The 26,265-nt window shown below is 45.9% G+C and overlaps 2 protein-coding genes across 2 annotated transcripts in view; one reads left to right on the top strand and one right to left on the bottom strand.

Annotated features, from left to right (window-relative positions):
* Nucleotides 1-150: 150 nt before the first annotated feature.
* LOC132789100 (TBC1 domain family member 15) lies at nt 151-3,082 on the top strand. The gene is made up of 3 exons (XM_060796880.1): nt 151-376; nt 486-1,386; nt 1,446-3,082. The coding sequence occupies exons 1-3, from the start codon at nt 248-250 to the stop codon at nt 2,567-2,569; spliced, it is 2,154 nt and encodes a 717-aa protein (XP_060652863.1). The 5' UTR covers nt 151-247; the 3' UTR covers nt 2,570-3,082.
* Nucleotides 3,083-4,429: 1,347 nt separating this feature from the next.
* LOC132786868 (uncharacterized) overlaps nt 4,430-26,265 on the bottom strand; it is a 45,521-nt gene continuing 23,685 nt past the window's right edge. Inside the window, 9 exon segments of the mRNA XM_060793582.1 lie at nt 4,430-9,446; nt 9,519-10,188; nt 10,296-10,530; nt 10,598-10,796; nt 10,876-11,113; nt 11,182-13,546; nt 22,651-23,145; nt 24,079-25,201; nt 25,912-26,118. Of these exon segments, the coding sequence (XP_060649565.1) occupies nt 6,635-9,446; nt 9,519-10,188; nt 10,296-10,530; nt 10,598-10,796; nt 10,876-11,113; nt 11,182-13,546; nt 22,651-23,145; nt 24,079-25,201; nt 25,912-26,118 (8,344 nt within the window). The 3' untranslated portion in view covers nt 4,430-6,634.

Below are 26,265 nucleotides of genomic sequence, written 5' to 3'. Positions count from 1 at the left end.
CGCAGCACATTAAGTAATAAATGTTTTCAAAACTCGAAATTGCTTAAAGTTTTAAAATTGCAATTTATTTGTTTATGAAATGCACTCGTCATTAATCGGTATATTCTGTTTGACGCAAGTTGGCAGCTTCGTATCGAAAGTGTGTACACACCTAATTGAGGAGAAAATTCAATTGTTTATATCTAGAACGTAATAATTCGCTGAAAATTTTATTGTTGCGTCGGAAAAAACAATACGGCTGATTGCTATGAACGAATCGGTGCGCTATGAGCGCTGCCAGCAAATTCAGCTGGGCGTGCTGACCGAATCCCAAGTGGGCGTTGATTTGCCAGTTAACGGTGGATCGGAGTCTGAGTTGCCCCAGGGAACTGGTAACGTAAGTTAAAAATGTTGCTCGCTGTAAAAATATTTCTTTGTTCATAGTACATACTGACTCATGTTGTATATTTACGTTCCCTTCCTTATATTTTCAACTATTTCTACAGATTTTGTGCACTCACGATGGCGTGCTGCTAAAGAAGGCAAATGCCGAGCACATGGCCGAAATGAATACCAGCGGCTCCTTGTCCCTGGTGGAGTACAATCTGCCCAGACGTCGTCTGTACTTGGAATGGCAGCCAAACGATAGCATAATGATTGCCGACGATAGTCAGGATCAGGGCGACTGGGCGTTGGTCGATAGAATATCGGGACGCACTCGCACCACGTCCGAATGTAATGCTTTCAATACGAAGCCCTTGGATGTAGTGGGCAGCAATGGGAATTCTGGAATTTCACGAAATCGAATTATGCGCGCTCTTTTAGATGATTTGGCGGCGGTTGAAGTGCGACATCGAGGCCAGATAATACGATTCCTGCGGAAATCAGACAATGGCGTGCATTGTGAGTTTTTCTTTCAGCACGGCAATGCTGATCTCTTTGTGCGCTCTATGCGGCAGCAGCATTTCATCGAGAGTTCAGAGACGAGTCGCAGCGGCGGCGGCGAGGAGTATGCCATATTGAATACGGAAAATCAAAAGCTCAAAAAAACATTTGCTGAACTGGATATCGGCGAGATTAAGGCAAGTCAGCTACCCCGGGAAAGCTGGTTGCCCAACAAGCTGGCTGGCTTTCTGGGCACCATACCGGACTATGTGCAGCCATCGGCGTTTCAACGATCGCCAAAGAACAGACCCAGCACATTGATACAAGGCGATCGTCAGACGTCGCCAGACAACTATCAGTTCATCAAGCTGAGCGGCAGCACAAATAGCGCTTGCTCCTCTAACAGTCAGAGTCGCGGCGAAAGCGCTGACAAATCGCCAGCGGATAGCGAACTGGAAAACTTGAATGCGCAGGACGAAAAGATTGTTAACAATTTACCAGCTCGACAGAATGTCTATCGCGGTAAGTAGAGATTACACTTTAATGTGGTGCCGTGACTCATTCGAATTTTCCATTTCTAGGTCTTCCGCTAAATGAAACACAGTGGCTGGAGTTTCAAACACCCGATGGCCGCATTCTGGACAGTGAGCGCATCAAGGAGCTTATTTTCCGTGGCGGCATTGTGCCGAGCTTGCGTGCCGAGGTCTGGAAGTATTTGCTGAACTATTATCAATGGTCTGACACACAACTGGAACGCATCGAGCGACGCAAACAAAAATCCATGGAATACTACAAAATGAAGGCCCAGTGGCTTGCAATGACTCAATCGCAAGAGGCTAACTTTGGCGGATATCGTGATCGCAAGTGCCAAATCGAGAAGGATGTGAAGCGCACCGATCGCACACAACAGTTTTTCGCCGGCGAGGATAATCCCAATCTGGCGCTGCTACAAGGCATACTAATGACCTATGTGATGTATAACTTTGATCTGGGTTATGTGCAAGGCATGTCCGATTTACTAGCGCCCATACTGGAGATTCAGGTGAATGAGGTTGATGCCTTCTGGTGTTTTGTTGGCTTCATGAACATGGTCTTAACCAACTTTGACATGGATCAAGCTGGCATGAAGACTCAGTTTGCCCAGCTACGACGCCTTCTTGAGGTGGCCAATGCGCCGCTTTTCAATTACATGTGCAGCCACGACTCGGACAACATGTACTTCTGCTTCCGCTGGCTACTCGTGTGGTACAAGCGAGAATTTGACAACGACGATGTGCTCAAGCTATGGGAATGCTTGTGGACACGATTGCCTTGTGCCAACTTTCATCTGCTCGTCTCCGTAGCTATACTGGATCAGGAGACTAGTGTGATTATCGAACGCAATTACGAATTCACCGATATATTGAAGCATATCAACGAACTAACCGGCACCATCGATTTAAAGCGTACGCTGGAAACGGCTGAGGCCATCTACCTGCAGCTGAAGGCATCTGAGGCATTACCCAACGACATTCGTCACATTATTGGCGAGCCTTTGCTGCCACCTGCGGCTGGCGAGGCGCCTGCTGATGGTGAGGGTGAGGAACCTGCTTATTCGGATGATGGTTTCGACGAACTGCGTGATATGACGCCCGAGGAGAAGTTGCGCAATCAAGCACTATTCGAGGAGGCACTCGAGCGATCCATGTTCATGAATTATATATAGTTCAATAGTGGCAGCCAGGAACTAGGCCAAAAAAACAACTAGAATTGAAGCTGAAGCCTACGGCAAAACATGCGCAAATTATTTAGCTGTAGCTATTAAGACTCAAAGTTTACTATCGCGTTAAGGCAACATCCCTCTTCGCATGGCAGGGGGGGGCATTGCTGGTGAAGTGCTTTAAATGCTAATAACAGACAGATTTATACATTGTATATTATACATATTTGTACTTTTTGTATTTATTGTAAGTTCGATTTTCCATTGAACCATGCACCTTGCCCTTCCAACCCCCCATTGGCTTAAGCAGTCGGTCCCAAAAAACAAATCTGATAAGAAACTGCGTTTTCAACGATATTTCAAAAGCGAAGCAAATTCGGCGCACGTATCAATTAGAATTAACTTTGTTTATTGTCAATTTTATCGAAAAACTTGGGTTATCACAATGCTAAAAGCAGCTTCAGTTGCCTCTAATTAAGTTTAACTCAATTACTGTGAATAAATCTAAACATAAATTTATATTTCGTATATTTATTGCACAATCACGTAAGTGACTTTCTGTATCGCTGATTTATGTTCGCCTGGTAGTCCACCAAGTGATTTTGGGTTTTTAAAAATAAGCTATAGCTCGGGTAAATCCGACTTAATTTTCAAAGGACTTACATAGTTATGATCGCGAGGAGCAACTCTATCGATTGGCATCAAAAAAACATGGGGTCATCTAGGAATCAAACACTTGTAATTTTTCAGTCCGAGGGCCAAAGGAATCGAGCCGAAATCACAAATTGCAGGATAACTCGAGAACCACAAGGACAATTTGGATGTCCTTTGGTAGGAAGGTAGCCCTTACCAAGATACTTCGTTTGACACAGGACTTGCAAGGATCTGACAGGATACGGCCGAGATATACGCAATTTTTTATAAACAAAAAAGTCCTTGTAACTTGGTTGTTTTAAGGATATTCGTTCTTTTGATTTTGCTAATCGGGTTTTACTGATTACAATTATCCTTATGCCAAAGGACATCCCGCTAGTCCTTTAAATGGCCGAGATACGGCGGGTTTCCTGATTTTTTGCCAATTTTTCCATACCTACCCCTTGAAAAATTTTCAAGCTATTTTTTTTGTAATATCCTTAAAATCCTTGAACGCCAGTCGATAGAACTAGATGTCCTGGTTACAAAAATACTTATCCTTGCAGGATCCTTAAGGACATAGAAGAGTTAGGGCTAAAAGCGAATATCCTTTTTCGAAATTAGCCTATATCTTGGCCATACCCTGCCACATTTTTAAAGGACTTACATTGTTATAATCGCGAGGACCAATTCTATCGATTGGCATCAAAAAAACATGGGGTCATCTAGGAATCAAACACTTGTAATTTTTCAGTCCGAGGGCCAAAGGAATCGAGCCGAAATCACAAATTGCAGGATAACTCGAGAACCACAAGGACAATTTGGATGTCCTTTGGTAAGAAGGTAGCCCTTACCAAGATACTTCGTTTAACACAGGACTCGCAAGGATCCGAAAGGATATGCGAGAGATATAATCTATTTTCTCGATACAAAAAAGTCCTTGTAACTTCGTTTTTTACAGGATATTCGTCCTTTTTATTAGTTCGTTGTATTTCTATTGATCAGACCTATCATTATGCCAAAGGACATTTCGATTGTTCTTCAAATGGCCGAGATATTTAGCATTTGAGCAGCTTTTGAAAAATTTTCATGCATACCCCTTAAAAATTTTTCACTTTTTTTTTTGTAATTTTCTTGAAATATTTGAATGTCATTTGACAACACTTTTTATTTGCTTTCTAAAAACACAAATCCTTTCGATTTGCTGAAAAAATCATGGAAATAAAAGCAATGTTTTGTTGTAATTTTGGAAATTTATTTTTCATATATTTATCTTGTTGTTGTTGCTGTAGTTGTGTTGTAATTATCATACTTTAATTAAGATTTATACTTAGCATCTCTAATTTAAATTGTTATTTTCTCTTGTCTGTTGGTGCAACTGTTAATGTTTTTATTCTTTTGTTTGTTGTTTTTTGTTGAGTGGATCAAAGTGCAAACAAAATAGTATTTCCATTTTGATTTATATAGTTTATGTATTATTCAATATATATATATTTATATATTTATGCTTTTGTTTTTGGGAGCCAGTTTTTGCTGTCTAATAATCGCGCCAATTGCATATACATACATAAAATTATTGATTTAATTTTTAAAAAAAATTCTATTTTCTTTCTCTTTCAATAAACATTTGTGTGATTTGTTTCTTGTTGTTATAATTTTGTTTACTGATTAGTTTGTTGGTTGGTTGGTTTTTTTTACGTTCCAAGTACACAAAAATCATTTTCAATTGTTAAAAACATACAAAATACAAATTAAAACTTATGCAATAATATAAATTGTTCACTAATTACATAATTAAAATTAGAAATTAAAAGCGATCTTGACAATGATAATGTCAGTATATTGTATATGTATACATATATATATATATATATAAAGGTATGTATGTATATGTATATATATATATATATAGATATAGGACTTGCGCGAGTACACAATTATAACATAGGCAGGACGACAAAAGGGTGCGGAGGATACACGAAGATGATTTAAAGATCGGGTGCTGTGTAGTTGAAGGAGGGTTAGACATACACACACAATCATATATATATGTATATATATATATATGCATAATAAAAATAATAGATAAGTATTCAAAACAGATGGAGAGAGAATTCATGATGCGATCCAAGATCTGATGTGATCGACGAGAACGTTTAAGTGACACGAGTCTTTTAAAGATACTAAAATATGTACAGGTTGTTTTTGTTTTCATTTTCATTTCGTTTTATGATTAAGATTAACTCTTGTGAAGGACGACAGCTTTGAACCCAATTAATCCTATATATCTATATATGTGTATACATAATAATAGGTGTGTGTGTATATGAGTGTATGTATCTATGTGTGTATGGTGTGTGGATTTGAAACTGTTGTAAGATAGTTTGTTGTTGTTGAAACATTCTGCTTTTTTGCCATTTTGCTTATCGATTACAATAATAATTTGCAATAATTTAAACCGATTACTCTGCGTCTTCTTCCTTTTCCTCTCTGCGGGGCAGCGAGTACAGCAGCCTCTCCTCTCTCGCTGCCTCGCAACTACAATTAAATTATAAGCGCTTTTTTAATATATAATATAGGGAACCGTGGTGTGGCAGCATCATTAGTCTGAATGTCCCGCAATTAGTTGCAGCAGTTGCGGGGCTTCAGTCTAATGTTGCTTCCCGCTGTGTTAGGTTCTCCGTTCAGCCGAGGATCACATACATTGGCCAGTTGCCTGCTCCTGCTGGAGATTTCTCTCGCTACTCTCTCTCGATCTCCATGTTCCTCGGTGTCGTTGCAGCAGCGAGCGTAGTTGCAGCAGTGCTCGTTGTTGAACGCACAATAGGATCCCGAAGTGAGAGAGTGAGAAGCGAGTCGCCACCACACAAACAGAAGCTGCAGCTTGGCACAGCAGCAATATCTGAGTCCTCCTACTCGCTACATACAAACGTATCTATATATAAATGTGTATATATATATAGATGCATATAGTATATACTATATATATAAATATTTATATATGTAATGGGGTTATTTACTTATACTTTACACAACTTTAAGCTTAAGGGATCTACTACTCAATCTAGCGCGAGTTCGCGTACTTCTCGCACTCGTTCTCGTTCGTTTACTAGAACTTGTTCTCCGTCGACTACCTTTACTCGCTCTCGTTAGCATGCTCGTGCTCGTTGTGGCACTCGCTCTCGTTCTAGTGCGCGTACTCGTTACATTTAGCCTTGATTTCAGTTTGGATGCTGTTGCGGTTGCACCTCGATTTGCGTTTCTGGTGCGGTGCCTACTGCTTGCGTTATTGGCCGCCGTTTGCTTCTGCTTTTGGTTCATATTCGTCTTCGTCTTCGTCATCATCTTCATATGCTTCTTATTGTTGTTGTTCTGGCCTTGTCTGGTTCGAACGCCCGCCGCTGGGGCGCTGTCGTCTGGCTAGGAGCATCGTTTTACTCATTCATTCCGCTCCTCTGACTCGCTGCCCGTTGACAGATTAAGCGTTGCCGCATCAGCCGATTGCCGTGTGTGGCGTGTGGAGCGCAGCTCACGACGCTTTTCCGGCGGTTGCTCAGCCGCTGAGGCGCCACCATGTTCGGTGCCCGAACGCGGGCGCTTCAAACGATTCGATGAGCGACGATTCTCTTCAGCTGCCGCTGCTGCGGCCGCTGCAGCAGCTGCTGCTGCAACCGATGAGCTGCTGCTGCTGGAACCACTCAAGTTGGCCACTGCATTACCGCCACCGCTGGCATCGAGATCCTCAACGCTGCCGCCATGGCTGCTGCTCGGCGCCGTTGGCTTCTTCAGTATGGGCTGAATGATCAGCTCGTCGGCCTCCTCGTAGGGTGGCGGCAACTTTGCGGCATCGGCGGCATTTGTGATGGTCAGCGAGATGCGCGACTCGCTGCGCTCGGAACGTTCACTGCTGGTGCTCGCTCCGCTGCTGATGGGCGGCGCAATCGTGATGGTTGTCTGCGAGGGCAAATTAGCAGCGATTGCCGCATTGGAGGCGGCATTCGACCCGCTGTTGAGTGGCGTTAGTGTCACCTTGTCCTGCTCCGGCGTTGGCGTCGGCGCTGGTGTTGAGGAGCTGCTCGAGGAGCCGACGCCACGCAGACTCTTCTCGATGGTGCTCATGCTTGCGCCCAGATTCAACGGCAATCCTGCAGCCAAGGCGGCAGCAGCCAACTCATCCTTTGTCGGATGCATTTCGCTGCGAGCTCGCTTCGATTTGTGCTGCTGCTGTTGTTGCTGCTGCTGCAGTTGCTCGGCATCGAGAGCTGCTGCGTAGGCAGCTGCGGCATTAAGACTACTGCTGGCCGAAGATGTAGGTATCAGCGAGATGCCCGATCCCAGTCCCAGCGACTTGGTGTAGAAGTCCATCTGCTGCTTGAACGCATCCTGTTCGCGTTGTCGCTTCGCCGCTGAGCTACTGCCACTGCTGCTGCTGCCACCCGCTGAACTGGAGGCGCCTCCTGTCAAGCCAGCCAAGCTGGCCAGTGAGCCGGGACCACTGAGCGGCAACGACCCGCCTGCGGCTGCCATCGCCTGGGCAGCCATCTCGGCGAGCAGCGCCTGCGAGAAGTCACTGGACATGCCGGGTATTTGCGGCAATTGTGCCGCAGCAGCAGCCGCTGCTGCCATCGCTTTCGAGCTCTTGCTGGCCGCTGAGGAACTGGCGCTATTCGAGCTGCCGCTAGCCGAGCTGGTCGACGGCATTTTGCCCTGTGAGAAGGCCTGCAGCGCAGCCAGATCCGTGGGCAACGCGCTGCGTGCCAGACTCTCTAGCCACTTTTGTTGCTCCTTCGCAGAGGCTTCATTCGCAGCAGCGGCTGCCGCAGCACGTTTGCTGGCGGCGCTGGAGCTGCTGCTGCTATTGCTGTTGGAACTGCTAGGCGTGGGCAACGGTGGCATACCAAGGGAGCTCATTAGTCGCGTTGCCTGCGCCAGATCCATGCTGCTCATGCGACTGAGCGATTCCAGCAGATGAGGATCAGCACCGGGCATCAGCAGACTGGACAGCTGAGCCATGTCGGCGGCACTGGGCGTCGCAGAGGCGGACGAATTGCGTTGGCTGTTGCTCTGGCCGCGACTGCGACTGGAGCTGCTGCTGGTGGAGGGTGTCGTTACCGTGCCGCCGCTCATGCTCGCCATAGCGTTCATCAGATTGGCTGCCGAGTTCGCAGCCGCATTGGCGGCGCCACGCGAACTGCTCGACTTCGAGGACTGCGACTGATGCGACTTGGAGGACTGCGTGGTTCCGGTGAGTGCGGCCGATGATGTGGTCACGCCATTGAGCAGATTATATTGCTGTGCCAATTGATCGTACGCAGATCCCAAGCCGCTAGAGCCCAGGGAATACGGGTTGAGACCGCCCAGACTCATGGGCGGATACAGTATCGACGGATTGGGGAAGAGGAACGGAAAACCGGCAGCCAGTTGTGCGGCAGAAGCAGCATTAGCGGCAGCATTCTTGCCACCGCTCGAGTTGCCACCAGCACCGCTGTTCACCACCGCTGCGGCGGCTGCTGCTGCAGCCAACTGAGCGGCCTCGTTCTGCTGCTGTTGCTTCTTCTTGTTGGCGGCCGAGGAGGAAGATGAGGCGGAGGCGGAGTTGCCAGCGCTGGACTGCGATTGGCTCTTGCCGGTGCCCGCGCCCGAGCTGCCCGTGAGGCCGCCGAGCGTTGGTCCCGCAGCAGCCATGAGCGCAGCCAGCGACTGAGCATCCATGCCGGCCAGATTGCCCAGTCCGCCCATGCCCGCCAGGCTGGCAAACAGATTCATATTGTTGAGATTGCCCAGACCGGGTAGACTGCCCATGCCAGGCATGCCACCAAATGGCGCCATTGAGAGCAACGGATTCTTGGGATCGAAGGCGGCCAGCGGATTCTTCGGATCGAATGCTCCGAGTCCTGGGAGATTGGCCAACAAACTGGGATTGAGACCGGCCAGCGAACCAAACTGCAACGCTGCCTGATCCAATGCTGCAGCCGATTGCGATTGACGCGACGATTTCTTCGACGAGCCACTCGAATTGCCGCCAGCTGGCGATTGGGCTGCACTCGGTTGTTGCTGTTGCTGGGTGTGACTGCTGGAAGAGGCATTGCTGGAGTTGGAGGAGGGACGACCGCCATGCGATTTGCTGGCGCCGTAGCTGCCGCTGTTGTCCATGTTGCTGACGCTGGGCTTGGGCGAAGGTGCCGACATGGGGTTCTGCATTTGCTCCAGCCACTTGGGATCCACTTCATAGTTGGGGTTCTCCGTGAGCCTGCAAAGCGGTGGGGTTAGTTTCGTGTGTAACGTATAGCTTCATGTATAAACCCTAATAAGGGACACTTACCAGGTCATCAGACGCTTAAGTTGAGGCGCCTTGTTGCCACCCAGACGCTTGCCCGTCTGCTTGTTGATCACCGGAACTGGCTCCTCGCCTGTTAGGCCGAGGGGTCCGCTCATTGATTGCTGCTGTTGTTGCTGCTGCTGTTGTTGTTGCTGTTGTTGTTGCTGCTGCTGTTGTTGTTGCTGCTGTTGTTGTTGCTGCTGCTGTTGTTTCTGCAGCGCTGCCGCCTGCTGTTGGGCGCTGGAGCTGCTGCTCTGTTGTCGATTGCCTCGTCGACTGTTGCTGCTGCTCGCGCTGCCGCCGGCTGCACCAACGTAGTCAATGCTGAGCTGATCGCCGAGTGGGCTGCTCATGTCCGACAGCCATTTGTTGACCTTGTTGACGTCGTGTGGTGCGTTGAACTTGGAGCTGAGCTTCATGGCCTGCTCCATTTCGGCCAGCATGTTTTCGTAAGCCTTGCGTTGCGCTGGCGGCAGATATTGCATCATCTTTTGCTGTTGCTTGAGGAACGATTGCGGATCGCTGGCCATTGTCTGGGCCAACAGGGCATTCAGACTGTCCTTGCTGGACAAGCCGCCCATGGTCATGTTCTGCAGGGCGCTTAGGCCGCTGCCCGTCGAGCTGCTGATTGCACCAGCGCCGCTTCCGCTGCCTTGGTTGCCGCTCTTGGATTCTGTAGGGAAGAGAGAAGATATAGAGAGACAGAACGTCGTTTAGTGCGTGTTGTGGATAGCTTCAGCTTGGGGGATTAGAAATGAAAGCGCAGAGACTCAAACTCACTTCCGGGCACTGTCGTAACAGTGATGGTAAAGGGTTTCTGGTTCGACTGCTGCTGGCTTGGCGCTTGCAGATTAGCCGGCGTCACCGACACACTCGGTGGGATTTGTGGCTTCTTTGAGGATGGCAGCGAGGGATCCGGGAAGGTCTTTTGCTCCTTGGCCGCCGAAAGACCGAGCACAATCTCGTCCAGCTTCTTGCGCTTCTTCTCCTTGCCAATTACAGGCTCCTCAATAGTCTGTTGTGGTGGGAATTATATTGGTTACTATTGCTAGTGTTAGTTAATGAGATTCTCTTAAGCTTACGCAGTTGTTCTTTTTCATTAGTTTGTTGAGCGTATCGTCCAGCTTGCTCTTGCTGCCCATCGAGGGGAAGGCTGAGCTAAGCGCGGCATGCACGCTCGACTTCTTCGAGGGCATCGAGAAGTCCTGCACTTCACTAAGATCGATAGCTCCGGCGCTGGACGCCGTTTTAAGCATCTCTGTCATGTTCATTTTGGGCAAGCTGCTGCGAAAAAGTCCAGAATATGAATTAGTTATGCCCACAACTAGTTAGATTGCATGTTTTGCTTGTTATTACGCACCTGGATGACAGGTCCATGGGTGCGCCCATTGACGGTGGCGGCGTTTTAAGAGCCGGCACAGCGGGTTTATTGAACTGCCCGGAGGATTGCCGGGAGAGTGAGGGATGCTGATGCGCTGGTGGCGGTTGCATGCCACTCAGGGCTGCAGACGAAGCTGCCGCTGAGCCACCACGACGTCCTGAGGAACCAGTCAACGCCTCCATGTTGGCAATCTCACTTTCCCAGTCTTTAGGAGCCACTGCAAAGTGAATAAGGAAATTAATTAGTAATCTTAATACATTGAAAACAGTTTTCTGAAGCGCTTACTTGATGAGCTGTTGAGCAACGCGTGCAATTTGGCACGCTCCGTCTCCACATCGATGGCAATGTGTCGCTTGCGCTTTTTGCCTGCAGTCGAGACGCCTCCAACACCACTGGGCACATTCAATCCCGCGGCATTCACACCGCTTGCTCCAGTGCCCCCGGTTGCCGCACTCAGCGACATGCCCGGCAATAAAGCGGACAACGAGGTGGCATTGCCGCCACTGGCAGCAGCTGCCACAGCAGCAGCAACCGCTGCATTGATGCTGTTGGCATCCAGACCCGGCAACGATGTCGCTGTCGGCACCACTGTGGGTGTCTTGACCGTGGGCATCACGTTCGCCGAGACAACATTGTTTGCCGATCCGACGGCAGCATTGCTGGCCACCTGTTGCATTTGGGAGGCCTGCAGGTGTTTCGTTACACCCTGATCAGTGGTGATGGTGATGACATCGGGTGTCGTCGAGCGACGCTCAATGCTGTTCAGGTGTGGTATCGATTCGTGCAATGCAATGTTGAGATCGGTGGCACCCTTTAAACCGGCAAAAGCGCTATAGTGCTTGTCCACCGGCCACTTGTTGCTCTCCACGCAGCAGACGATGTGTGCGATGCGACGCTCGAGGGCAAAGTCCTTGAACCAACGGATCATGCACATCTCCAGCTTTGGCTTTTCGAGCTTCTGTTGTTTAATAGCTGCCGGCTGTATGACCTCAAGGTCGGGGAAGCGAGCTTTTAGTTCGGCTGCCTGCTTCTTGCACTCTTCCTCGACGGCTTTTTCTTTTTCCTTCATAACCTCGTCGTCGTCGGGATCGGTGGGTGCAGCAACCAGATCGAGTATCTCTTGCTCACTAGGCTGCTTCTCTGCGTTGAGAGTGGGCTTCTCCTCGGGAGCCGGCTTGTCATCTTCTGTCAGATCTGTGACTTCGTCGACAACTTCGGTCTTCTTGGCCTCAACGACTTCAGGGGCGGGAGTTGCTGCCTTCTCGGGCTCTGCAGCAGCTTCCTTGACTGCCTCAACTGCTGCGGTTTCTTCACCAGCTGCCTCAGCTTTAACGGGAGTTGCTTCTTCCTTTTCAGCGGTCGCTTCGACTGCTTCTTTCTCATCAGACTCTGCTGACTTCTCGACGGTAGTCTCTGTATCCATTTTGGTTTCTTCCGCCTGTTCGGTGGATTTTTTCTCCTCCGTTGCAGACTCCTCTTCAGCCTCTGTTTTAGTTGCGGGTTTGTCGCTTTCGGTTGAGCTTGGGGTTTCTCCCTCTGTTGCAGCTTCCTTCTCATTGCCATTCTCCGCAATGGGTTCGTCTACTTCCATTTTCTCCTCGCTGTCTTTCGTCTTAACTTCCTCGACTTCAGCGTCGACCTTTTCAGCGGGTAATTCCTTAGCGGCTTCATTGCTCGGCTTGTCTTCGCTGGAGGCTTCTTTTTCTGCGCTCTCAGCGGTTACAGCTTCTGCAGATTCCTCGACTTTCTCAGTCACCTTGCTCTTCTCCTGCTCGGTGCTGCTGTCTTCCGTCTCAGACTTTGTATTCTCAGCGATTTCTTCTGGCTTGACTTCAGCCTTCACAGGCGACTCCTTCTTGATAACGCTCTCCTTGGTGAGCAGCTCATCATCCAGGTCGATAACCTCGTGCTTCACAGCAGCCGCATTTTCGGCCTTTTCCGCTGCAGCTGCTTTCTCTGCAGCCGCAGCTGCTACCGCCGCCTTTTCGGCCTCTGCATTGAATGCTTCTAGTTTGATGGTGCGCTGCAGTTGAGCCTCGAGTTCGCGTATGAAACGCTTCTCTGACTCGGAGAAACTAAAGTTCGGGTCGTTGAAGATAAAGGTCTCCGAGCGATATAAGCCATGCTTCAGCACGGCAGCGATCAATTCCTTGTCATGGCGTCCCGGTTCCCACCAGTCAGGTGTATCTGCATTCATGCCACAGAGTTTTAGACGCTCCTCGAGCTGTGGATTGCGCGCTACTTCACGCAGCTTGGCCAGCAGCTCTAGACGATCAAGTATGAGTTTGGCATGCTCCTTCTCCACTTCCTCGATGATGCCCTCCAAGCCACGCTCGTTTTCAGCGAGCTTGAGGCCTGCCTGTCGTCGGCACATGGCCACAAAGACCTTGTAGTAGTCACTGAGGGTTTCGTCGCTCTTGCGTTCTAGATGTGCCATTTGCTTGAATTTGGTCCAGTCTGGTGTCTGTTGACTGCTGTTGTTATTGTTGGAGCCCATAGGCGTGCTAAGTTGCATATCGACCCCATAGCCAGTGAGCACACGCAGGAATTCGTATTCCTCGCGACGATTCCACTTTTTGGGTATCAGCTGCAGGCGTTGAGACTCTCGCTCCTTGGCCGCCAGTTCCATCTTGCCCTGGCGTTCCATTTTCTGTAAAAGGGGAAAAGTAAATTCATTGCATAAGTAGGGCATCACGAAGCATTAAATAATATCATCAGTCTCTTGAGTAGAGCCTGATAACATTGTTAAAGTACAGTCAAGTAAAATAAAATGCAAAGTGATGTGTAGGGAATTGAGATTTGAGACTGGGGATATTTTGTTATGATTGGTTTTCAGTCATGTAATGTGATTCATAATTGCTTCTTATCGCAGTGTTTATATTAGTATCTAGTAAATTGCGTATTTCACAATAGAAAGCGAGGATAGGTTAGAAAATTCTGTTAAGACGTATTAAAATGATAAACATAATTAAAAATAAATAATATTGTTTTAATTTCTTAATTTATTTATAAAAACTAAATGATAGAATTAAATATATATTTGGGATGAATATTTGTAATATACGAATTAAGTAATTACATTTCCAAGTTTAATATCCCTAACGACCTGAAATATTTTCATTTTATGCCATAAACTAAACTTACTTAATTTGCTCTTCGTATCTCACGTAATACGTTTCAAACTGCTTTTATCACATTATATGCTTGCATTTAATAAATGGCGTATTTCACCAACTGCATATCTAGCACAATTTTATTACAACCCCTGTTGTAGTAATAACCGCAGCTAATCAAATTTAATTTTTCTATTTTATTTTCATAAATTCTTTTCTCATTTGGTTTAGTGTGACTCACATCGATTGTTTGTAGTGAGTGGCTTGTTAATAGATTAAAGAGACATCATCAGACTTGAAGTATAATCTTAGCTACTTTACAATCGTTACCCATTCATGACATATACCCAACGCATGGGACGATAAGATAAGACCTAAGGTTTCGTCTCTCTTTCTCCTATAATAACTAATAAATAAATAATTCAACACGACTTAAAAGTTACAGAGCTGTACATAAGAATCTTATTATATAGTATACATAATATATAATAAATGTATGCTTATGTTTTATGGCCATTCAATTTGATTACCGAAAATCGAAAAAAAATGTGGAACGCAACGCAAATTCATTACGAATATGTGCACAATTTGTTTCGAGAGAGTGAAGAGAAGAGAAATTAAAAGCAACGGCCCCTTAATATCAACACCATGGACGGGATGCATAGCAGGGGTGGGTGCTGCTTTTAGTAGGGGGTTAGTTGGTGGTCTCAGTCCGTCTGCCCGCCTTTCCTCCTGCTTTTCTGTCTCTGCCTGCCTGCCTTTTGAATTACAATTTTTGCGAAAAGTACAAAATGCGAATGGCGAACGCAAAGCAAAGGGGCAAAACTGAGAGACAATGGCGACGACGACTAAATACGAGCGAGAGCCTGAAAACTGTGAAACTGGAAATACAATAAAATCATAATAATAAAAGTAAAAAATCCATTTTACACCCCTAATAACGTGACGAGACGAGCAGAAGAGTATCAAAGAGGGCAAATGCCAGGCCAGGCCACCGCGACAATGAGCGCAAGCCGAGGAGGCAATGGCAGCCCCAACCCCACCATTGGTAGTCCCAATGCCGGAGTCAAACAAATGAATCCTGCGAGACCAATTGCACGGTACAGAGCAAGAAGCTCTCTTCATACACACACTCAAAGCAAACACACATTTCGTGGGTGAGCTTTGACTTACCGCCCTCCTCCCCTTTGGTAGTTAGTTATGATAATAATAATAATAATGGTGGGTGGCTAGGCTACCAGTAGGCGACTCCTCAGACAGAGAGTTGCCAGGTGGTTGCAAAAATCATACACATACTTGGCTGCTATTTTGTATATGATTCGGGTTGTGAATGTGAATGCAAATCAAAACAACAACAAAAATAACTGTCTCTATGATGACTATGCACATGCAAGTCAAGTCAAATGCTGCCTTTGGGGGCTGCTGTTGCTGCTCTCAGTTTGCAGTTGGCAGCACTGTCTCCGGCTTTGCCCTCAAGGATGCCAATTGGCGCAGGTTGGCAGCGCTGCTGCAGCTTATGTACTCGTGTACTTCTTTCTAGTATGTGAGACTAACGGCTTTTGATATACAAATTTCAAACAAGCAAACGATATCCAAAAAAAAAAATAAAAAAAAACCCAAGATGGTGAGGGGGTATAGCAGCAAACAAAAACAAACGACAAAGCGAGCAAGATAAAGAGCGAGCAACGAATGAACGACGAACGACCTCTTACACTTCCTCCTCTCTACCTCTCTATCCCCCCTCATTTGACATACTCCAGCTACTATCTTTCTCTCTCGCGCACAAGACACGCGACGCCTTCGCCATTGGCAGGCAGGCAGCGCCCTCTTCGTGCATTTTGCACGATACAAACAACAACAACGATACAAGTGCGAGCGATTGATTATGATTATTAGTAAGTAGCAAAGCAGTCGCTGGCAGAGCGGCAACTGTCCAAAGAAATGGAATGGTATGGCATGGAAATGGGGTAGAAGACCAGGCGGAAAAACGAATTTAAATGAGCGCTCGCTCACTCACACAAACACATCGAACTGAGACAACTGGTTACCGTGTATATTTGTTTGTTTGCATGCATGTGTGAGTGCGTCGCTTTGCTGAGAGAGTCGCCGAGTAAAGTGAGTGAGTGAATAAGTTACACATGCCTTGCTTCTTGCCGTGTAAGTGGCAACGTTCAGTACGTAGTACATGTGAAATCTATAGGCATAAATTTATTGTTTTGTATTTCGCTTTAACTGTGCAGCTCGACTGGTTGCCACTCTCTTGTTTTGCCCCCGTCCACCTCTTGCCATTATCTACCTCGTGTGGTTACTGCTTTGAAGTTGTGTGTGCAGAGATGTTACTTTTATTTCTACTTCTTGTGTTCTGTTTTGTGTTTCTTCTTTTGCATTCACATTCGTTGATGTCTGTCGCATTCGCATTTGCCTTCATTTTAATTAAGATTTGCAAATTCTCGATACAATTTAAATTGTCATTGTCATTTCAGTTCAGTTGAGTTTAGTTTAGTTGATATTATTGGTATCGTCATCGTTCTGATTGTTGTTGCTATCGTTTTTACCTCCAAATAAATGCCATTGTTTAAAGTGGGCGCCACTGATGCGGCGGCTGCTGCGGCAGCAGCGGCTGTTGATGATTTATTGAGATGCTCGCAGAATGCAGAGAAACTGCTAAAATCCATGGGTTTAATAACCTCCATTTTGTTGCTAGATCATAGGCACACACACAAACACTAAACAATCGAAACTAACATCGATTCAAAGATATGCAATTTACAATGCATATATTACATACACAAACACTTGGTAGATATCACAAATATATATTATTGAATTGGATTTCGATTGCCGCATTATTGATTTTAATTAAGCACTAATTATCATTCATTGCGACGACGACGGCGACACATTTTGCCATTTGCACGTTGCTTGTTGTTGTTGTTGATGTTGTCGCGTTGTGTTTCGTCAACGACGTCTGCACTCGCCACACTCGCAACTCGCACTCGTCTCGTCTCGTCGTCTACTTTTGCCTCAGCAATTACATTTTTCCATTCGTTTGATTATTATTATTTCTTCCACACTCACACACACCAACACTAACAAACATACACTACATATGCAGAGGGTGATAGAGGGAGACGACATGCATAGAGAAGAGACGGGTCACGCCGATACCGATACCGATACCAATGCCGACGATGCCGATACGAAAACCCCGACGAAACGACGACGACAACGACGTCGACGTCAACGATGTTTGGATATGGATGCGTTTGCTGCTCAAGCACTTGGACTTTTTACAACTTTACACCGCGGCGCTCAAACAAATAATGAGCGAGCGCATTGCGGACTAAATACAAGAAACACTCCTCACACACACACATACAGATAAACACTCATGCATGTATACAGTGAGAAACAGTCGAGACCACAACGGGGACGTATACGCGCGCACGGAAGCAGCGACGGCGGCAGCGGCAGAGCGGCACTAGCAGCTAAAATCGAATGCGAATCAGCCAGCAACAGCAACACAGCGACAGCGACGAACACACAGAACACGGGGGAGAGGTCGGTCGTCAGAAAAGCAACTACTATTGAGCGAGGGAGCAAAGCAGAGCCATAGCCATAGCCATAGCTAAAATATAGCTATAGCCATAGCTGTGGCTGTAGCCAGAGTCGAGTCAGAGTCAGAGCAGAGCAGAAAAACCAAACCAAACGAAACCAAACAATCGTGAGATTAAGCCAAACGCCGTTTTGGGTGAATGTGAATATGAATGAGATGGGCACACAGGCAAGTAAGCAAGCGAACAAGGCAGGCAGGCAGGCAGAAAGGCAGTCACAGCCTGTCCTCAGAGGTGAATGAGCGGCAAAGAAGGCATGGCAAGCCAAGCCAAGCAAAGCGTCACTTGCAGTGCCAAAGCAGCCAAAACTGAGAGCGAGAGCGAGAAAGCAAATGAGAGCGCAATGGATGCGAGAGCGAAGCCAGCGAGAGCGAATGAGAGCACACATATTATATTGAGACTAAGTCTGAGTGTGTGTGTGTCTGTGTGCGAGGAGTGTTGTACTGTGCACTGGATGGACGAGTTGAAAAAGAAGAAGAATGAGAATGAGGAGGCAGCGCACATTGTGTCAACTGTGTGTAATGTAAGCAAAAGGCAAAGGCAGGCATCAGGCTCTACACACACACATCCGCACACTGACACATAGATGTACGCATACTCGTTCGCATATATTCACTCGCACACGTGAGTGCGAGGGAGGCAGGGAAACGAAAGGGGGGATATACATGACATACACGGCAAAAAAGCCAAGCAATGAAACAAATGTACCACAAAAACTGTTGACGACAAGACGGCATAAGCAGCAGCGACAGCGGCAGCAGCAGCCGCAGCAGAGCAACGACTGCGACACATAGCGTAAAAGGGATAACATAAAATAATAGCCAGCCATGCGCTTAGAGGCTAGAGCCCTGAGAAATGGATTAAAATTCAGGTATAAAATGTGAACATACATACAAATACACATATACAGAGGATATTAGAGAGACGAAGCGAATTTGTCTTTTATGCGAAAGGACAATGGGGGCATTGTGTGAACAATGCAAAAAAGCTCAGCAGGGCACAAGTTCTTGACCATTATTATTAGAGCACACCAACTGATTGTTTAATTAATGCGACCTTTGACTATAACTATAATCTACATAAAGAACATGTGTGCATTTGTATGTTTGTATGTACGTAATGCGCAGATTGTTGGGCAAGTAAATGCGAAAGATAGAAAATGCAGTAAAGTGCGATAAGCACGTAGCACCGTCGCTGTATAAAAACGAGATTATTAATCAATCTGTAAGATACAGATACAGATACATCTATACAACTCGCATCGAACGAACAATCCCACCACCAATACCAACACTATTGAACACAGCAGCAGCCTCTCAGCACAACAAAAGCAAGCTGCCAATCGACGGCGACAGCGACACATCTTCAGCAAATGCATATGACCAAACACACTCACACATGATCAGTTGGTGAGAGAGAAAGAGAGCTCAAGTAAATACAACTGCACGTGAGAGGTTACGATTGCGCTAGTATGCGTAAATGTACCATACACACACATTCACATGCTGTGTACATGTGTGACGATTCTCCTATGTGTGTGCATGTATGCTCGTAAATTTGACTAAAGCGTAACGCAAAACTAAATCAAAAGGCAGGTAGACAACAAGACAAGAAAAAGCAGCTACTCATTTAAGACACGTAGCCCCCCACTAATACATTCATACATTGTCTGTCTATATGTATGAATGCACTTCATATATATCGATGAAGTGACCATTGCACACTGGGCAGGTTTTGTAAATGATACGAATTGTTTCTGGATGGATGACAGGTGTGAAACGAATGCGCCGACGCGGCGGCAGCTGCCACAAAATGCAACAGCTACACAGCAACACGTGAGACTCCGCATCGCACGCGCACAGTGCTGACAACGAGTAAACGATACGTTTTGCATAACACGTCGTACAAATGGTAATTGCACCACTGTGCAATGCAATACACGGGAACAACCGAATGCTAATAAAATAATAAATCGAATAGCGGTCAGCCAGCCAGCCATGTGAGCATCCAAGCAAATCGCCGAGACCCCAAAGATGGCGCAAAAAGAATGCCAAACTCACACACACAGACGCACACATAGAGAACAACGACATACACACACATATATATATATATATATATATATATATATATATATATATATATATGTATGGGTAAGCTAACTCTATGCCTGTCTGTGTTCTAAATTCACGTTGCAAAAATGCAAAAAGGGAATAAAAAGCAAGTCACAAAGCTAAGCGCGAATGAGCCCTGCTGTGAGATACCCTCTTCATAATCATTCAAAATGGGCAGACAGAATATTTATCGAATATACTTTCATGAACCTCTTTACATACGAAAGAGGTTTTTTATGTTTATTGAAAATATAATGCACTAGACACATGTGACCTCATAAGGTACATTAGTATACTTAATGAATAGTCAGTACTAGAGTTCAAATTCCTTTCGAAATTAAAAAAAACCTACAAATATATAATGTAGAGTAATTAAGAATAAATGCATATGGTAACGAATGTTTTACATCTTACTTATTATTAAGTGAAGATACCCCTCAACCTCATGCTTAGCGGGTATCGAAATTCTTGTAGGCTGCTGCAAGTAGAGAAAAGCGAACAGTAGAGCAAAAGCAAAGGAGCAGGCAGCAACTACAACAAGAACAACTATAACGATGAGCTCAAATGAGCACAATTAGGCTTTGGCTTTATTGACGTGCCGCGGGCGAAAAAGAAACGACAGGAAAGGGAACGAAACGGAACAGGTCACCACAGCGGAGTCACATATAGATTCGACATCGCCATCGCCATCGCGTCTCGCTCAACGAGCTGAGCTTGCCCCGTGAGAGCCGAGGCAACAACAAAAGCAACGAGAAAGACAGCGCATTGAGAGCGGCTGCTTGGCTTTTGGGTGGGCGCATGAAGCAAAAAAATTAAACATTGGATAAATCCAGCAAAATGTAAAATTACAAACTCACACACACACACACACACACCAGCATACAAAATACATAGATACACAACACTCATGGAAAACTAATACACACAACAGCATGGCGCACACACAAGTACAGCCAGCAATAATAATAACAACAACCACCCGTTACCGATACCCAATATGCCCAACAACAAGCACACAGCGTCGAGTCAGAGACCAACGCCAACGCCGCAGTCGCCACCGTCGCGGCAACAATCATCGTCACCAAAGAAGAACTTCGTCAATACAACAGCAACAGCAGCAGCGACAGCAACAACAACAACATGGCGCACATTTGCCATAATGCGGCTTTGGCTTTGCGTTTTGCCTGTGTGACTGTTTTGCTGCTCTTCTTGCTGCTGCTGCTGCTGTTTCGACGTCGACTGCGCTGCTCTTTGCTGGTTGTTGTTGCTGCTTTCGCTTGATTGATGGCGCTGGCGTTCGTTTTGCCTTTTGATAATGGCGTCGACATGGTCGCTGTTGATGCTGCTGCTGCTACAGTAAAATGCGCGTCAGGTTCTACAATTGACTTCCACATCTCGACAAGTCGGAATCTCATAATTTGACCCAAGAGCATAAAATGGCCAACATGGCGGTGGCTTCACTGTGTTTTGCGCCTTCTTCTCCACCTCCGTCTTCTTTTTGTTTTCTGGGGATAGGTGGCAACACCAACAAACAACCTTTTTGGGGAGGCTGCTGATGCTGCTGTTGTTGTTGCTGAGTGTGCAAAGTGGTTTGACATTTTCTCGTTGGCTCGTTTTGGCTGCTCATTCGCGGCCAGAGCAGAGCATAGCAAGAGCATCTCGTGTGCACCACATTTTTGGGGCGAAGTCAGTTCGGCAAACACGACGAGTCAGCGGCAGCAGCAGCAACAGCAACTCTATGTGTATTTCTTTTATTTTGCATAAATTAAGCATAAGTGTATTTGTATTTGTATTTTTGCCCCGTGTCGTTGTCGTCGCTCTCGCCTCGTTTTGTCGTTCGTCTCGTTTTGTCATCGTTGCTTTTGTCTGAACATTCGGAAGTACACATACACACACACACATAGACAACGACATCTACCACCGCCATTGCCACCTCACACGGTGGGTGTAACTTATTTTATTTATTTATCTTTTTTCCTTTTCATTTGCCAGATTCCCTCTTTTTAGCTTTTCGCACACTCCACCACAAAGCGAAAGGAGTCGGGAGTCTATCGATACATATCGAAAATGGCCAAGTAGACAGTGTGTAAGGGAAAGAGACAACATCAGACAATGGGCAAATAAGCCAAAAGCATTATATCAAGATTAACTCGGTTTGCTTTGTCGAATTTGACTCAATTAGCACTTAAAATTTAAGGGTTGCATTCGAAAACCGGTTCCGGATCTTTAGCCTTGACACCCTTACTGAATGATCAACTCACACCCCCTCATATGAAAAGCGAGACATAACGGATACTAAAGTTAAGGGAAATGAGGTAAGAAACGAAAGAGTTGGCCAAAGAAATTATTTCGAGATTTTTCGCAAACCAGCTGTAGATATTTGGTAAGAATAAAAATTTATGGAATCTATAAATATTAAATGTTATAGAAAATGTCTCTCCATTGCCTATTATTTCGTATATAGTTGAAGATAAATAATAAATATTTGTATAATGTAAATAGTAAAAAATATTGAAATAAACATAATAAATATAGATTTCGATTTAAAATACTTAAAATCATGCAGGTTAGTATGCAATTTGTACACTTTATATAGGGGGTTAGTTCTCAACGCAACTTTTGTGTGGTAAGTGTTTGTGGTAAGTTATTGTCAATGTTTTGGGGGGAGTTTAAGTGGTTTGTTGGGTGGTCATGGTCTATTAACGATGCCACTGGCATCGACTCGAGGGTGTGTTAAGTTCTGCTTATTGTTTTTGCCGAATAGCTAGGTTATGTTTTATCGGGAGTTTGAGGGGTAGTTGGAGGAGGGTTATGTTTTTGGATAGTGTTTTGTAAAGTTTTGTTTTTTTAAATGCATATTATAGAGATAGAGTTTGTACTCATCAGATTGTTGTTGTTGGGCGATTCACGTACATTATTCATGCTGACCAAATACATGGCCAGTTTGTTGATATCCAAATTGGCCAATTGACTGACGTCGGTGGTGTTGAGGATGCTCAGCATCAGGCTAATATCAGCAGCCGTTGGCATTGCCGGCACTGTTGATCCACTGACAGTTCCCACCTGCTGTTGTTGTTGCTGTTGCTGCTGTTGTTGCTGCTGCTGCTGTTGATGCTGGCTCAATCCGTGTTGCATCGAGGATGCGGCACCCGTGGCCGCTGCGGCGGCGGCTGCCGAGGTGCTGGCACCTTGCGATTGCATCAGCGCCTGCAGGCTGCGATTGCTCGAGTCGAGTTGCTGCTGCAGTTGGCTAACTGATCCGCCGCTGCTGCCGCCTTGGGCCGACACATTGCCGACGCCGAGATTGCCAACATTGCCGCCAGCGCTCTGCATCTGCATTTGCATCGATTGCAGGGTCGGTGTGGTGGGCACCGACAGCGGCGGTGTCGATGAGACCAGCGCCTGTAGCTGTTGGGATTCAGAGAGAGTGGGAGGATTTTGGGTGTTTTTGTTGTGGTAAGAACTCGGTTAGAACAGCACATTTAAACAGCATGACAGAATGAGTGGGTGAGAGTGTGAGAGAGAAATCGAGTGTGTGAGAGATATGGATAGATAGATATATAGACAGACAACTGCTTCGGCATTTGCTTGGGGGGATATTTCCTGAGTCTTTCGCAGGTAGTTTTGTTAATCAGCTGTTGGTTTGTCCTTCGGTTCAGTTCGTTCGTTCGTTCTTGAAAGTCAATCGTCAGTTGTCCTCAGTCGCATTTCTACTTTTTTACTACATGTACAATCTAAGCCAAGTAGTTAACTACGGCCAACAGCTAAGCAACAAAACTACATACTCTACAAATTTTGAAAGGTTAAACACCTTATTCTTTTGGTGAATTTAGTTAGTGTTATGTTCAAAATACGAAACAATAAGGACAATCAAAAACAAAGTGTGGAACGACAAATTTGGTGGATCTTGCAAGAATGGTGGAAAACACATATGAAAGGGTTATCGATCACGCGATCGATAATAAAAGAATTAAAGAGACTATCAATATATAGTTGCAAAAACAGTCCTGAATAAATCTGCTATGGATTTACGATTTATTTGTCAACTAAAATGGTAAAATGAGAAACAATTTCCATCATTCTTGCTAGGATTTTGTGGTGTGCAAGGTATAACATACAAAAAGAAACGATAACAGTTAAATTCCAGATTATATGTGAGGTCTCAGTGATCACACACACTGTTCGAATTAACCCAAAATCGGAACAACTTATCGAGAATCGATGCTGATAAAATGATGTATGTATAATACAGATAAACTGTTGTGATCGGATGTTGTTGTGAATGGAATGGAATGGGATGGGAGATTGGTGCAGTTGAGTTGATGGCACTTTGACACTTACCTTGGCCTTTTGCTGTTGCTTGAGCTCCTCCTTCTTGTAGTTGCGCTGATAGGCGGTGATGACACGTCGCAGTCGTGTGTTGAGATCCTGCATGGATGGCCAGAGAGTGGCATCTTCGACGGCCACCAGAGTGGGTGGATAGCTGCCCGCAACGGACTCTTCCTCGTCCAAGCCTAAATTTGAGTTGGAGTTAGCATTTTCGGAGTTTTGACCCGTCGACGACTCCCCGCTCCCCGCAGGGGTCGTTGCAGTAGTCGAAGTTGTTGTTGTTGTGGTGGATGATGGATTGGTAATGGTGGTAATAATAGTAGTAGTAGTAGTGGTGGTGGTGGTGGTTGGTTTGATGTTTGTGGTGGTGGCGTTGTTAGTGCATGAGTCTGACCCGGTCTCGACCGGAGCAATGGCAGCGGCATCATCGGCATCGCCATCAGCTGGCGCAGCGGCCTTGGCCGTTTGGGCTTTGCTCTTAGCCTCATCCATTTCAATGTCCACCGCGCTTGTTGTGGTTGTGGTTGACGGCGACCCGGACGCGGACGCGACATTAGCTGCCGTAGACGCCTCAACAGTTGCCGACGCATCAGCATCAGTGCCTCCGCCTGGCGTTGTGCTCGAGGAGTCGGCATCAACGACAGCTTCGGCTTTTGCATCGCTGGCGCCTTTGGTGGCATCTGCATCGGCATCGGCAGCAGCTAATGCCTCGTTGGCGGGCGGTTGTGCGTCGTCTTTCACTTTATCATTTTTATGATCCTTATTTTCATTTTCTTGATCAATTTTAGCATTGTCTTTTTCTGGATTTTGTGCCGATTCGGTTAGCGCTTCGTTGCCAGCTGACGCTGCTTGGGCGTCCGCCTCGACGGCGCTGCCATTGCCCTCGCCCGTGACGGCTTCCTCGTTGGCTTTTTGATTTGGATTTTGATTTGAATTTGAATTTTTGCCATTTTTGGCGGCGCCGCTGATTTCGCTCTTTTCGCTCTTACCCGACGAACTGGGACGCTCTGGATCTAGTGAGTCCTTGTTATCGCCCGCAGTTAGCTTGGTGGAGTCCGAGTCTTTTGTCGTGGTGGTGCCATCATCGTCCACCTCATCGCCGTCATCGTGCTTGGAATTTGCATCGTCCTCATTTCTGCAAGTCCAACAAGCAAAGAGAGAGAAAAAAAACAGCATGCGTTAGTTCTTTTTCTGCGCTTAAAATGCAACTTGACAATGACAACGGGGTCAAATGGGCTTCTCTCATCACATGCCGCGAACAACAACAGCAACAATGTTGTGATTACACTGGCAAAAAAAAGGAGATGTACACGTTCACACATATTTATGGGAGGCAACTAATGGATCCAAGCAAATGTATGTTCAGTGTGACCGTGGTACAAATTTCGAATACTTTAAGTATTAATTTTTGGATTATTTTCGGATCGGACGACGGATTGTATAATTTTCCCTTCAGTAATAAAAAATGCTGATCATTTTTTCCTTAATCCTTTTTCAGTATACGGTCACACTGCACTTTTCTAGATGTGGTGTTAATAGTATAATAAATGCTATATATGCAAAATGAATGCTCAAAATAAGAACATTCCCAATTCTTGGTGCTACCTTGGCCACTCCTAACCATTTGTGGACAGCGACTGGTCTCATTAAATACTTGACTATTTATGTTATATATGGTTAGTACTTGTGGCTTATGTGGTATTACGAGATGGCAAATGGTTTAACCTAAACACTTGGGCTATAGCTAAAATGGATGAGGGACGGGGAGAGGGAATGTGGAATAATGTGGGTAGTTTTTTTTGTTTGTTTAAATTTTGTTCCTTATGATGGGTGGGGCAAACTTACATCGGCAAATTCGTGACGGCCAAATCGTCACCGGCACCGGCGCCCACGTGAGTGACAAAGCACAGATTAGGATCGGCGCGCATTTGACGATACATTTCACAGCCATGCTTGTAGGTTCCAACCAATAGACTCTTATCACAACAAATGGGATTCCACCATGAGGATGGCACTTGATCGGGCGTTGGCGGCGGGCGAATGGGGAGCTCGCTACATGATATACACACATTGATATATATTTATTTAGAGAAAGAGAGAGATTATATGGATGAAAGAGAGGGAAGAAGATTGAGAATGAGTTTATTTTTTGGTTTTTTCGAATAAGAACACAAAATTATTTGCTGGTTTTGTTCTTTC

The sequence above is a fragment of the Drosophila nasuta genome, chromosome 2L, assembly GCF_023558535.2.
Source record: "Drosophila nasuta strain 15112-1781.00 chromosome 2L, ASM2355853v1, whole genome shotgun sequence".
Taxonomy (NCBI): domain Eukaryota; kingdom Metazoa; phylum Arthropoda; class Insecta; order Diptera; family Drosophilidae; genus Drosophila; species Drosophila nasuta.
The sequence above is the reverse complement of the archived record's forward strand: the minus strand, read 5'-3'. Positions and strand labels throughout refer to the sequence as shown.

Bases quoted from the DNA above. Each gene is read 5' to 3' on its own strand.
- LOC132789100 (XM_060796880.1), top strand. From the start codon at position 248: ATGAACGAATCGGTGCGCTATGAGCGCTGCCAGCAAATTCAGCTGGGC. The intron at 377-485 runs GTAAGTTAAAAA...CTATTTCTACAG, and splicing joins TGCCCCAGGGAACTGGTAAC to ATTTTGTGCACTCACGATGG. The intron at 1,387-1,445 runs GTAAGTAGAGAT...TTCCATTTCTAG, and splicing joins TCGACAGAATGTCTATCGCG to GTCTTCCGCTAAATGAAACA.